General features: G+C 31.9%; 1 protein-coding gene across 7 annotated transcripts in view; it reads right to left on the reverse strand.

The window, feature by feature from the left end:
* Atr (ATR checkpoint kinase) overlaps nucleotides 1–14,953 on the reverse strand; it is a 104,520-nt gene that overhangs the window by 49,605 nt on the left and 39,962 nt on the right. For all 7 annotated transcript variants that reach the window (XR_005726716.2, XM_078043444.1, XM_005328040.5 and 4 more), the window contains 6 exons: nucleotides 14,188–14,394; nucleotides 13,118–13,231; nucleotides 8,870–8,985; nucleotides 5,971–6,091; nucleotides 3,622–3,759; nucleotides 1,303–1,513 (listed from right to left, as the gene is read on the reverse strand). Coding sequence is in view for 6 of the 7 variants with exons in the window: in XM_078043444.1 (XP_077899570.1) it covers nucleotides 1,303–1,513; nucleotides 3,622–3,759; nucleotides 5,971–6,091; nucleotides 8,870–8,985; nucleotides 13,118–13,231; nucleotides 14,188–14,394 (907 nt within the window). In the remaining variant the exon portion in view is untranslated. The remainder of the gene's footprint in view (nucleotides 1–1,302; nucleotides 1,514–3,621; nucleotides 3,760–5,970; nucleotides 6,092–8,869; nucleotides 8,986–13,117; nucleotides 13,232–14,187; nucleotides 14,395–14,953) is intronic.

The following is a 14,953-nucleotide window of genomic DNA, read 5'->3' on the forward strand; positions in this document are numbered from 1 at the left end:
TATTAATAAAATGTAGCTATTTAATAGGGCAAAATTAAATTATGGAATTAGCCTCCTTTTTTATTTTAAAGTTTAGTGTTCTGCCTCCTTTTTTGGTGTGTTTGTGTGTATGCTAGGCAAGTGCATTACCTCCTACCTCCAAGTGTTTTTAAAAGTTTAAAAAAATTAAAAGTTTTTAAAAAATTAAAAATATTAATTTCACTATTTGTGAAAATGGTGATAACAGAGTTAGTGCTCGGTTTTATAGAACCATTTTCATATTCAGAAGTAGGAACAAACATTTAATTGTCAAAATTAATGGAAGATATATTAATAATTAGCCATATCCCAGAGAAAAGCATTCTCCTAAATAGATAATTATTTGCAAGTATAGAAGTTTTAGAAAATCGATATATCACTATGTTTAACAGGTATATAAACAAAGAGGAGATGCCCACTAAATGGGAAATTTTTAAGTGGAGGGCTCTTAAATGAAAATCAATTAGCCCCAAAGCCTAGGAGTAAAAATTACATGATATCTATAGGCATAGCTGATGTATAAAGAAGCAGGATACAGCCATCTACTATAAACAACAAAATTGTGCTTCAAAGACATGAATAGTATCCACTACTGTGTGATGAATATAATTCTTCTCACCAAATGGGATAGATTATCAGGATTAACTGTAATAAGATTCTTCCTTTTGTTATGTTAGTGTAAATTTTATTATTACAGGAAAGAAAGTATAGCAGGATGTAATGTGTCATGTGTTGTAAGTATGTCTGGAGAGCCTACTGGGTACAAAATACCACCAGAGATTAGGAAAATTAATAATAATAATAATAAATTTTCCCATGGGTCCTGAAATGAATGAACTAAAATCTTCTTTGAAATTTAAAACTTAGGTGTAAAAAATGAACATTCACAAATACAACACACTGAGGGGACAAGGAGTAAACTAAGTTAATACTGAGAGAAGGCTAATAACAATATTAATAACACATTTATTTCATACTTTACAAGTTATACATACATCATCTCACCTAATCTTCACAACAATCTTCTGTGTGAGATACCCCATTTTATACAAACAAAAATTAGATGGGTGTGTTGTGTAAAGAATTGAGAGTAAGAACTTCAAGGTGTCTTAAACTATAAGTTCATTGTTTTTCCTTAGTGAGAAGCACATACTTATTACATGTTTCAAAAATGCACAAAAACAGGTCTTTCTAAAGGTAACTGTTAAATTAAAGAATTGACACAGGAAGGAGTTAACTGGGAGAATAATTAAAAGAAGAAAATAAACAGAAGTTATAACTCACCCACTGAGTCAACCTTTTCTTTGTTGGATTTGCTCTGTGGAAGTTTCTCAGCATTCAGGACCTGAAATTTATGCCTTGCCCACTGAGTGAGATGGTCAAGCATGGAGAACACAGTCTGAGTACTGAGCTGACACAGATCAGATGCACTGTCTTGGGTACTTATGGTATGCTGATCATCATGTTTTAGAACAGCCATAATTTCTGCATAAACCTAAGAGAATCCATTTTGTAGTTAATTACATGTTTAAATAATATCATTTTATTATTATCTGACATAAAAGAGGAACCCTTCTTAGGCAACAATTTTCAAAAGAAAAAATTAGATTAGTAATAATCTATCTTGTCTATAATTTTTTTTAACATTTATTTTTTAGGTGTAGATGGACACAACACAATGCCTTTATTTTTATGTGGTGCTGAGAATCAAACCTGGGTCTTGCACATGCTAGGCGAGTGCTCCACTGCTGAGCCACAATCCCAGCCCCCTATCTTGTCTATAATTAAACCAATTAAATACACACCATTAAAGACTAAAGAAAGGGCTGGGAATGTGGCTCAAGCGCTCGCCTGGCATGCGTGCGGCCTGGGTTTGATCCTCAGCATCACATACAAACAAAGATGTTGTGTCTGCCGACAACTAAAAAATAAAAGTATTAAAATTCTATCTCTCTCTTTCTCTCTCTCTCCCTCTCTTAAAAAAAAAAAGACTAAAGAAAATACAAAAATATTAAAAAATTCTTCCAGATTATTCAATAAAAAACAGGAAAACTATTTAATAGTAAAAAAATGAAAAAGAATAATATCTCACACTACCTGTAAAAATCAATTTCAGAATAATTAAGGGGTAAATGTAAAAACAGAAGGATTAAAACAAAATGTATTCACAGGGCTGGGGCTGTAACTCAGTGGTACAGCACCTGCCCAGCACATGTGAAGCCCTGGGTTCGATCCTAAGCACCACATAAAAATATATAAGTAGAATAAAGGTATTCAAAAAAATTATAAAAAAAAGAAAATATATTCATCTACACAGCAAGTTGATTACATATAATGTACAGTATATTTAAAAGAATAAAAATGACTTTTCATGTTTTTACTTTATAGTAAATGACAAATGTCTGAGATAGATATAGCCGGATTTGAAGTTCTACAATGTATACATGCATCAAAACATCTTTTAAAAACCCCCCAAAATATGTACAATTTTTATATATCACTTAAAAATTTTTTAAAAATGTAGGAAAATAAGTTCCTATGTTGGATAAGAGAAGTCATCACATAAAATAGTCAAAATATATAAAAAGAATTATAAATTTGGCATTAACAAAGATTTTTAAAAATCACTAGTAATTTTTAAAAATCATTTCAAAATATGACCAGCAACTGGCATCCAGAATCCAGAACTTCTACCAACTGATACACATATACATAACCTGTAATTACTATATGGCAACAGTTAAATAAGCTATGGTACAACTAATAAATTATACTACTGAAGGATTATATTTATGCAGTATATTTTAAAAGGGGGATCTATAAATTGGTAATATATAGAACAGTACCTACAAAAGATACCAATTTAAAAACCCCAAATGAAACAAAACCAATTGTATTAAAAAAAACAAAAAAGCCTGGAAACAGTATACATCACTCTAATAATGGTGATGAATTCTGGAGATATAGCATCAAGAATGGTAATCAAAGGGCACACTTTGATTTACTTGCACAATTTGGACTTTTACTGTAAGTATATAACAATATGGGCTGGGATTGTGGCTCAGTGGCAGAGCACTTGCCTCACATATCTGGGGCACTGGGTTTGATCCTCAGCATCACATAAAAATAATAAAGTTACTGTGTTCATCAAAAGTAAAAAAAAAAATTTTTTAAAAAAATATAATAATATGCTAATTATGCTATTAAAATTATCTTTAAAAAAAGAACAGTGTTATATGTGGTTAAAAAACTAAACTATAAAACATAAAATAAAGAGTAAAATACTGCCCTTTCCTTATTCCTAATTCATAGTAGCATTCCCCAGAAAAAAACACTATCAATAGTTTCTCATGTATCCATTTCAACATGTTCTATTTATGTTTGGGTGTTAAACAATACTCTTTTAAGATTTTCTACTCTAAGCCTTGCATATTTCTTTGATATTGAAAAGTTTTAAAAAGATTCTGCTCTGCTTTAGACATGCAGATAGGTGAATATACACAGTTAAAAAGATTTACATTTCCTACTAATCTGAAGCGTTTCTAATACTAATAACATTGGAGAAGGTTTCACATACTCAGAATGAAAATGGGTATTTCTCACCTCTTGCTGATCTTCTTGATTACAACCCAATAAGACATACACTAGTATATGTGGAAGAAGATAGATGGTCACCTTAAAATCATGCTTCATCATTATGCTACAACAGGTGAAGATTTTACTGGCAAGATCATGCCGAACCTGTAAACTCAAATGGTTGAGGGAGAATAACTAGTTCGTTTATTCTATTGACCAAATGAAAACATTTAACACAAGATAATACATCATGGCAGAGAGGGTCCTCTCTATGGAGGGAAGCATGTGCACTCAAGCAACTAGGAGTTCAGATCACCACTTCTCTGGTCACTCTAAATGTCCCAAATGTCTGGGTGGCTGATACCCTTCAGGCAATGAAGATACCTGAATTGCCAACTACCTCAGAATAATTGGTCTCACCCACTTACAATTCTTTTTTTTTCCCCATTAAATCTTTTTTTAATAAATTATTTATTTATTCTAATTTGTTATACATGATGGCAGAATGCAATTCATTTCATATTACACATACAGAACACAATTTTTCAAGTCACTGATTATACACAAAGTATTTTCACACCATTCGTGTCTTCATACATGTACTTAGGGTAATGATGTCTAACTCATATTACCATCATTCCTACCTCCTTGCCCCCTCCTTCCCCTTTGCCCTATCTAAAGTTCCTCCATTCCTCCCACACTATGCATCCCCACTGCCATTTTGAATCAGCATCCTCATATCAAAGAAAATATTTGGCCTTTGGTATTTTGGGCTTGGCTTGCTTTGCTTAGCATTATATTCTCCAACTTCATCCTGCAATTGGCATGATTTTATTCTCTTTTACTTCTGAGTAATGTTCCCGTATATATATACCAGTTTCCCTATCCATTCATCTACTGAAGGGCATCTAGATTGGTTCCATAATTTAGCTACTGTGAATTGTGCTGCTTACAATTCTTGTTAATGTGTCATGTTTTCTTACAGATTAACTTTCCTAATATATACTTATTATATATACTTAGCTAACATTACATTTGGTACATTAATTCCTTAAGTAACATTTTAACCAAAAATTATGCTTTGGGAAAGAACATTAAGTATGAAATTTAAAATTTAAATAAGTAATAAATAATGATGATAAATTATAAAAAACAAAAGAAATATAAAATTAAATTACTTGGATATAAGTATTTCAAAACATGTTGTATAATTTAGATATTTACAATATTTATTTGACAATTTAAAAATTAAATTACTTGGGGTTAAAGTCAAATTTTATCAGTAAGACATAACTTTCAATTTACTAACACTATTGAACACTTAAAAAAGTTTTAAAGTTTTTTTTTCCCCCCAAATATAAAACCTTCACTTAAAACAACAACAAGGGGCTGGATTGTGGCTTAGAGCTAGAGTGCTCGCCTAGCATTTGTGAGGCACTAGGTTCAATCCTCAGTACCACATAAAAATAAAATATTGTATCTACCTATAACTAAAATATAAATAAAACAAAAGAAACAAAAATATTCTAAATCTAGAGGTACTTAATTTAAATATATACACATACACACACACACATTATACATGTTTCTAGTCTATTCATGAGAAAATGTCTTAAAATTGCCATTTATAATGAAAAATATATTTTAAAATACTAATTAACAGAACTGTAAATTTAAAACACAAGTTGTGAATTTTAAGCATGACTTAAACATTTTCTTAGAACACAGAATACCATTTTGTCTCACAGACCTGTAAAATCTCACATTAGAAACATAGCCGTAATTTTTCCATGAGATTTCATTTTAAAATATCTTTATTTTTTCCAGTACTAGGAACTGAACCTAGAGGGGCTTTACCACTGAGCTGCATCCCCAATGCTTTTTATTTTTAATTTAGAGGCACAGTCTTGTTAAGTTGCCAAAGCTAGCCTTGAACTTACAAAAGTCCTACCTTAGCCCCCAGAGTAGCTGGAATTATAGGCATGTGCTACCATGTTTAGCAAAATTTCTTATTTTAGAGAAAGTTCAAATGATGTATCTTCTTTTAACAGTGCCATTAAAGGATAATATATAGCATTCAAGTCCTTTAAATAGTACTATTTTACAATGTAAAATGTATAGACATAATGTAATAAACATTTTACAAACACATAAATTATATGGTAATTTGATAAAACAATTGCCTTCTCAGAATGAAAACTATCAGAGTAACAATAGAAAAATTCTCTTTATTAATAAACATTTTCTTCAAAACTTTTTATCATTATCAGTACAATTATTTCCATTCCAGCTGTTTTGTGTTATGCATTCAGATAATGTTTGGGTTTACTTCAGAATTTCTGTTCAGCTAACAAATTCTGAACAGGGTTCTCTTACCTTTGTTATGAGATAACCTGCCCAAGATGCTGACCATTCTGCAAAGTTATTACCTAATTTACTTAAGTAAATTGGCTTCTTTACTCCAGACCAATCTGTTGACTTCTGAGAACTTTTATATCTGTAATTTTGAAAATTTGTTTATTAAAAAAATTAAGTATATATCTGTTTAGAACTTTTTAAAGAAAGTATAAGAAATTACATCAACTCCTTCACTGAGGTATTAGAACTATCTGCCTATTACAAAGAGAAGTTACTCTCTCTAGACCTAATTCCCCATCAGGGCAATGGTGTTCCCATTCTGATGCTCCTCAGGGTCATTATTACATTAATTACGACTTAATGTAATAAAATTACATATAAACTGAAAAATTAAAGGAGAATATAAAATGATTTGGAAACAGCTTTTTAGATACAATTTTTAGAAAATTCCCCAGACTCTCCAAAGAGTAAATATCAACCAGTCCAAGGAACTGATGCATTTGCTAGTCTGGTATTTGAGTATTTCATACAAAAGCTTTAATACAAAAGGAGGTCAACTACATTGAAACCGCCCAAACGAAGGGCAGTTTTTTTTTTCAGTTCCTTATCTTTATGAGGCACTAATTTCCATAAACAGATCCCAGCTAGATAAATCTCCTAACTTCCACTAGTGAGGAATCATCTGAGAGAATCTTCTTATCCATCAAATATAAAGGCAGATCATAAGATTTCTCATTGCTTTCCTAAGATCACTCTTGTACATGACAACTTTAAAGTTGCCTCTTATGGGGGCAGGGGATGTGGCTCAAGTGGTAGCACGCTCGCCTGACATGTGTGTGGCCCGGGTTCGAACCTCAGCACCACATACAAACAAAAAAGATGTTGTGTCTGCTGAAAACTAAAAAAAAAAATAAATAAAATATTAAAAAAATTCTCTCTCTCTCTCTCTCTCTCTCTTAAAAAAAAAAAAATGCCTCTTATGGGCTGGGGTTGTGGCTCAAGGGTACAGCACTTGCCTAGGACAGGTGAGGCCCTGGGTTCAATCCTCAGCACCACATAAAAACAAATAAACAACAAATAAATAAAGGTTAAATTCTTTAAAAAAAAAAAGTTGCCCCTTATAAAGGAATAACATGGAAATAATATGTTGGCATCTTATGAAATATTATACTGAATAACAAGCAGGCAGACGTGTTATCTTCTACTTCTTATTAAGTACCCCCCAAAATATTATTATTGTGTACCTCCAAAATACACCCCCAAACCAAACCAAGGAATTTGGTTGGAAATGTAGTTCAGTGGTAAAACACTTGCCTAGAATGCATGAAACTATGGGCTCAATCCCCAGCATTTTCACAAACACAGAAATCAAATTTCCAAGGAATCTTTATTTACTTATGAGGTGGTGAGGATCAAACCCAGTGCCTCATGCATGTGAGGCAAGTGTTCAACCACTAAGCTACAACCCCAGCCCAATCTTTATTCTTAATAAATGATCATATGATATGAATGATATCAACTACACTTTTAAAATGAAAAAAAAAAAACTAAGACTTGGAAATGTTAAATGACTTGCCCAAAACTTTCAGTTAGCAAATGCAGAGCCAAGATTCAAACCATATATATGACTCCGATGGACATAAACTTTCCAGTAGATCACAGAAAGTCTTAGGTATCTAAATGCATTTATATAAAACACAGACTAAATAAATGGGAAGTGTGGAGTTTTCAAAAAAATTTTTAATTTTAACTTTAAATTAATAAATTACATCTTTAATAACACTAGTCATAAGAAATAAAATGATGTTCAAAGCATTTCTAAACATAAAAGATTATCAAGTGAATAATACGCAAACTTTAGGGCTTAAATTTATAAGGAGTTTTGCTGCTAGTATAGACACTTGAGTAAGTCTCCAAGAAGTAACTTATCCATGGTTACATATGTAATAAACATATGGGTTAGAATACCTAAAATAATAGTTTTTAACTAAAACTCATAATTTTATGGATTTTAATTATTCCTATCAATTTTATTTATTTTGGTACCAGGGATTGAATCTGAGGCACTTAACTACTTATCCATATCCTGAGACCTTTTTATTTTGGATTTTGAGATGGGGTTTCACTAAGTTGCTTGGGGCTTCACTAAGTTGCTGAGGCTGGCTATGAACCTGAAATCCTCCTGCTCTGGCTTCCCAAGCCACTGGGATTATGCACCACGGCACCTAGCCTAATAATGATTTAAACTGAAAATAAGATTAGAAAATACTTTTTTAAAGGAGAGGGTAAAAATATATTCATGAAGAGAAACTGGGACAGATGAAAATCTTAAAATGCAATTACTAAACACTTTGAAATCAGTTCCAAACACTTAAATTTCTATATTTAAAACTCGTCAAATGTATTAACTCACATTCAATCTAAAGTAGATTCTTTCAGGCCAGGTGCAGTGGCGAAGGCCTGTAATCCCAGTGGCTCAGGAGGATCTCTTAGTTCAAAGACAGCTTCAGCAAAAGCGAGGCACTAAGCAATTCAGTAAGACCCTATTTCTAAATAAAATACAAAATAGGGATGGGGATGTGGCTCAGTGGCTGAGCGCCCCTGAGTTCAATCCCTGGTGTCTTTACTCCCGAACAGAAGTAGATTCTTTCAAAGTACTACTGAGAGCTGAAGTTAAAAAAAATAATAACCAATTATTTTTATGTCCATGAAGTAGCCTAAATACTTAAAGTTATAGAATTTACCAAATGAGCAGAGAGCACTTGTCATTTTAACAAAAATGTAAGAATAAATCATTGTAGAAAATATAAGAACATATTAAAATACTTCTAATATTAAAAAACTATGTGAGAAATAATATTAATTTTTATAACATTAAAGACGATTTTGGAAAAATAGTTTAAATGAGTCTACATACCTAGTATTTAGGTGCGGTTCTAGAATTTCCCGAACATGCTCGGGAAACCTCTTCCACAACTGGTGACCTCGGCCATTGCTCTGCATTTCTCTACAGTCATAAATAGATAGTAACTCCTACAAATATATATTTTACATTTGTAAGTCCAGAGTTAAGCAGATAAACCTTTATATTAACCAATGTTCTACATATTATGGCTATAAAGATACATAGAAAAATAAGCAGACTTTTAAAACTGTGGAAACTTCCTTAGAACATTTATTTCAATGCCTAGAACCACTGAGATGCTTACTTAGTTTTGCAAAGCTGTGACAGTACTGGATATGAAATCAGTTTATGTATAATACATACTGAACTATATAAATTAAGAGCTATTTAGAAGGAAATATTTCTATATTCTATATTTGCAAAACTATAATCCTTTGAATTTTTCTTCTGCTGGGGATTAATCACAGAGCCTTATACATGCTAACTATATGGTATACTACTGAGCTATAACCTCAATTGCCTATCCTTAGAATCTGATCTCTTCTGAATCATGATGAAAGAAAAGTATAAATCTAAAAGAGTACAAAAACTAAAGATGTCTTGAATTCTAGATCTAAAATACTGACCTTAAAAGTTCTGAAAATAGAATGCAAATATTAAAGATAAATTTACTTATTAGTATTCAAGCCCAAAGATTAAGTGGTTATATTTTCCTTTTCTCAAAAAAAGTGGTGGGAATTTTGTAGATGAAGAAAAAAAAATCATTATTTTTAATATCTGTCATTAAAATAGGACAAATATTTTAGGATATTATTTATATTTACATCATTACCTGTTACTCTTAGTCTCCTATTTCACTAAAAATGAACACACACAATAGATATTTTTCTGGTATTTATAAAATATGAGCAGCATTTGGCAAAATATGTATTTTAAACTTATACTTAGTATACTTATTTATTATTTTAATTTTAATTTTATTTTTTATTTTTTTGATACTGGGATTGAACCCAGGGATGTTTACCCACTGAACTACATTCCTAGCCTTTTTTTTTCTTTTTTCTTTTCAGACAGGGTCTCACTAAGTGCTTAGAGCATTGCTGAGTTGCTGAGGCTGGTCTTGAACATGCTAGGTAGGCACTCCACCACTGAGCCACCATTCCAGCCCTACAATAACTTTATTTTATTTATTTATTTTAAATTTCTTTTTTTAGTTGTACATGACACAGTACCTTTATTTTACTAATTTTTTTTAAGTGGTGCTGAGAATTGAACCCACTGCCTCACACGTGCCAGGCAACCACCACTGAGCTACAACCCCAGTCCCATATACTTGGTGATTTTTTTTTAAGTTGTAGATGGAGTTAATAACTTTTATTTATTTATTTTTATTCAAACCCAGTGCCTCATACGCGCTAGGCAAGCGTTCTACCACTGGGCCACAACCACAGCCCTAAACTTAGTTTTTAAATAAAATTAAGAGGCCATATAAAAAGTTCATGAAGTAACCAAATTCCATTTTTCATTTAACTTTAAAATGTTATTAAATTTTGTTTGAAGGGCTGGGGATGTTGCTCAGTGGTAGAATATTTGCTTCACATTTATAAGGCCCTGGGTTCAACCCCTGAGTACCAGGCACATACACCCAACTTTTTCACTGTTTTTGTCTGAGTTCAGCTTTTTCTAATGTTCAGCAAATGTGCTCTAAAAGCAGTCCTTTGTACCTCCAATAACAAACTTACTAGCTCGGAAATTCTTGATTTTAGGACCAGTTATACTCTTAAAAAAACACTAATATGCTTACACTTCTAGGCTCTGCTTATTCCACAGAGAAAAAGCAGCAGCCAGACCGCCACAACTTCAGTTTTCATCTCTAAGCAAGCCTGGCAATGTCAGTTATAAGTAACTATCTGATCTGGTTTCTTTCCTGTCATCATAGATGAATTCTCCTTATTTCTAATGAAGGCTACCCATTCCACTTGTATTCTATATTCTATGCCTATTTGCTTATTTAAAATATTACATCAGGGCTGAAGGCAGAGCTCAGTGGTAGAGTGTATGCTTAGCCTATATTTAAAAAAAAATACTACATCAATTCACTCCTACATCATCATTTTTCTATGTTCCCAGATAACACAGAAACATACTGTGATTTTTTTCCAACTTTACTCTTCTTTCCTCCTCAGCTACTCTCCCATTCTTCTTTTCCATTTGTTCTTTTTAGTTATATATGACAGTAGAATGTATCTTGACATATTATACATACATAGAGTATACCTTCCTATTCATCTAAGTTGTATAAGATGTGAAACTACATTGGCTGTGTATCCATACATGAACATAGGAAAAGAATAACAGATTCATTCTACTGTTTTTTCTATTCCCAGTTCCCCTCCCTTTCCTTCATTCCCCTTGTCTAATCCAATGAACTTCTATCACCCCCATGTGTGTAAGCACTGACATATCAAAGAGAACATTCTGCCTTTGGTTTTTTGGGATTGGCATACTTCACTTAGCATGATAGTCTCTAGTTCTATCCATTTACCAGCAAATGCCATAATTTCATTCTTCTTTATGGCAGAGAATTACTTCATTGTGTACATATAGTATATTTTCTTTATCCATTCATCTGTTGAAGAGCACCTAGGTTGGTCCCAACTATTCTGAGCTGAGCTGCTATAAACATTAGGGTGGCTGCGTCACTACAATATACTGATTTTAAGTCCTTTGGGTATATACTGAGGGTGGGATAACTGGTAAAATGGTGGTAGTTCCCAATGGGCAATTTTCCATTCTTAAACTATTATACCTGTAATCAGCAATTTATGCAACAGATCACACAATATTTCTTGAAACTCTTGTCTTCTCAAAAATTACATTCTCTTATGTAATTAGTAGTTCATTCACTCTCAGTTTTCTTATTCCTTGATCTTTTCTCTGATTTCTTACTATCTAGGCTCAATTACTAGAATCTCTTTCTTTTCTTTTGTTTTTGAAATAGAGTCTTACTGTTACCCAGGCTGGCCTCCAGTGATCCTCCTGCCTCAGCATCCTGAACAAATGGGATCACAATTGCCATTGTGCCCAATTACTAGAATCTTAACCTATATTCCTCATTTATCTCATCCAGACTGTTTGAAATATGCCATAATGAAAACATCCAAATTTTGTATCTGTTATCCAGATCTTTCATTATAAATTTCACATCTGAATGTCTAACCAAACACAGAACTTTCAGCAGAAAAAACTAGCTTAAAAAAGGGCAAAGAGCAGCATGCAGTGGTGCATGCCTATAATCCCACTGACTCAAGATGAGGCAGGAGGACCACAAATTCAAAACCAGCCTCAGCAATTTAGTGAGGCCTTAAGCAACTTAGTGAGACCGTGTCTCGAAATTAAAAAAAAAAAAAAGAAAAAAAAAGGGGGCTAGGGATGTGGCTCACTGGTTAAGCATCCCTGGGTTCGATTAAATAATTAAAGGCAAATAAAGTCACCAGAAATTATGTGTATGACAGACAAATTATTTTAATTATAGGTGAGTAGGCTTTAAATATGAATAAAAAATAAACCACATTAAAGAAAAGTGGGAAAAGATCATTAGAACTCACAAGAGAATAATAAATGTGTTGAAGGTTATAACAACTATATTATAACATAATAAATGCAAATTAAAAGATATATTTTACATCATTCACTTTAGCAAAGATTTAATTTTTTAGGATGACTTTTTTAAAAAATAAAATCTATCAAACATACATTGTACTTGTTCTCATTTATATTTATACATATTTATACTATTGATATATTCAATTTAGTGTTAAAGAAATATAAATGTGTTCCTTGAATCATTTTTTGTAAAGGCAAAATACTGAATACAACCTAAATGTTTTAAATAAATTTCTTAACTAAACTATGGTACATTAATTGAAGAATAAATTGGAGATATAAGTACTAACACAGAAAATTACTTAAGATAGACTGTGTAACAAAAGAAAATAAAATTACAGAACATCATAAATAATATGATCACATTGTTTTGGTCGAACAAAACACACATATTTGTGTGTACATTAAAATTGTAAAGTATCTATAATATTTTAAGAGGATGTACTTCTGTATTTTCTAAAAATACATGATTACTTTGATAATGAAAATGATAATTAAAAAAATAAGTGTTTTACAAAGATAGAATTTACAACTTTCTTACTAGAATTCAATAACGTAAGGCCCGAAATGACTACCACATGCAAGCATTCTTACCTGAATGGCATAAGCAGCTGAATCTTGAGCTCTGCTGTTATCTGCATATGCAAGGAAAGCCCTTGTTAGCTCCATCAATAATCCATAGGCAAAGCTTAAATCTTCTACTCCAGTCTCAATAAAAATAAGAAAAAAAATTAATAATAATTGGTATATAAAATTTCTTATAGTGTACTGTGCCTCCCATGGTGACCTAGTTTCCCAGTGAATTTAAGGAAAGAACAGTGACGTTCAAATGAAGTTGGTACAAGGCTAAAACATAATCTATAGTTAAGAAAACAAATATACATCTCTTCAGACTATTTTACTAGGCTATTTTCAGAGTGTTTTAAAATCATTCAGTTTTCTGAATAGTTCTGACAATTTGTAATTATTTTTTAACTCCTAAAAAAGCAAACTGTATAAATAGCACTCTTTTCCAGTGCTGGGGAACAAACTCAGCATCTTGCGAATCCTAGGGATATACTCTACCACTGAGCTCTACCTGCTAACTGCATTCTGCATATCCAAGAGTCGCTTGAGAAACTCCAAGAAATACTTTCAATGTAACCTCCACTTAGAGATTTACTGACACATCGAAAGTTCCATTTAATTTTCTTTTACAAGGATTGCAAATTCATTTGGCTACTAAAACTTTTTGATATACTATTAGAATACCCAGGGAAGCTTTATTTGCAAGAACACAATGCACTAGATTGATAAGGCTCAGTTGCTTAAGGCTAAAGAGTTCCACAATAGTATTAAGAAACAAACTAAGGAGGCTAGGGCTATGGTTCAGCCTTAGTGCACTTGCCTAGTATATGTGAGGCACTGGGTTCGATTATCGTGTAAATAAATAAAATAAAGGTCTACCAACAACTAAAAAAATAAGTAAATAATAAAAAAAAACAGACTTAAGAAATTACCTAAATTTTCTTATTTTGATCAAGCTGTCACTAAAGATAACTTGCTTCTTAAATGTAATAACCATATATGTGTGTGTGTGTGTGTGTGTGTAATATACCATATATATCTATATCTCAAAAGATATAAAAAAAATCTTGTCATTCCAAATTTTTATGATTACTTACCACAAATGTAAAATCTTTTCCTTGGGTTTCAGTTGTTGAGAAATCTAATCGACCTGGATCTATTGCCCCCAACTCCCCTAAACACTCCCCACAGAGTAGGCGAGCTTGAGAATTTGCATCTTGACAACCTTTTAAAAGCACTGTCACCAACTGTGAGATAACAGGTTCTACTGTTTCACTATCAGTTGCATATTTTATCAGTTTTTCCTAAAATAAAAATGAAAAGGAAGTTTATATATAACTCCAACAAACCAGTGTTTTCCTAAACTACAAAGCTTAGAAATATTAAGAAATATCTCTCATAAATACTGAAAAAATTAAATTTCTCTATCTGCAATCTTTTCAATTAGTTTTTTAAAAATTTCAGCACCTTTTATTTAATACAGTATTTTCAAAAGATGATCATTTCAACATGGAATTGACATGAAAAAAAATCTGTGAGGTGTTTTACTTTCCTTTGATACTAATTCTTCAAAAGCCAATATTTATAAATCATCAGCACATCTCAATTCCTTTAAGTTATATTTCAAGTGTTATTACAACTTTTGGCTAGCTCAATGGCAGCACAGTCCTAAGTCAACAACTAATAACATAAAACAAGGAGGTATCAATAAGAAACCCATAAAGGAGATAATGTAAAATACTAAAGAAAGACTTTATTAATACTGAAGAAGGCAGGAAGATTTGATAACTATCCCCTATACCCCCAAAACTCCTGGGCCTGGTTATTTCCCCTGAATGTTCATTTATAATATTATTTGCTTCC

This window comes from Ictidomys tridecemlineatus, chromosome 3 (genome assembly GCF_052094955.1).
Source record: "Ictidomys tridecemlineatus isolate mIctTri1 chromosome 3, mIctTri1.hap1, whole genome shotgun sequence".
Classification (NCBI taxonomy): Eukaryota; Metazoa; Chordata; class Mammalia; order Rodentia; family Sciuridae; genus Ictidomys; species Ictidomys tridecemlineatus.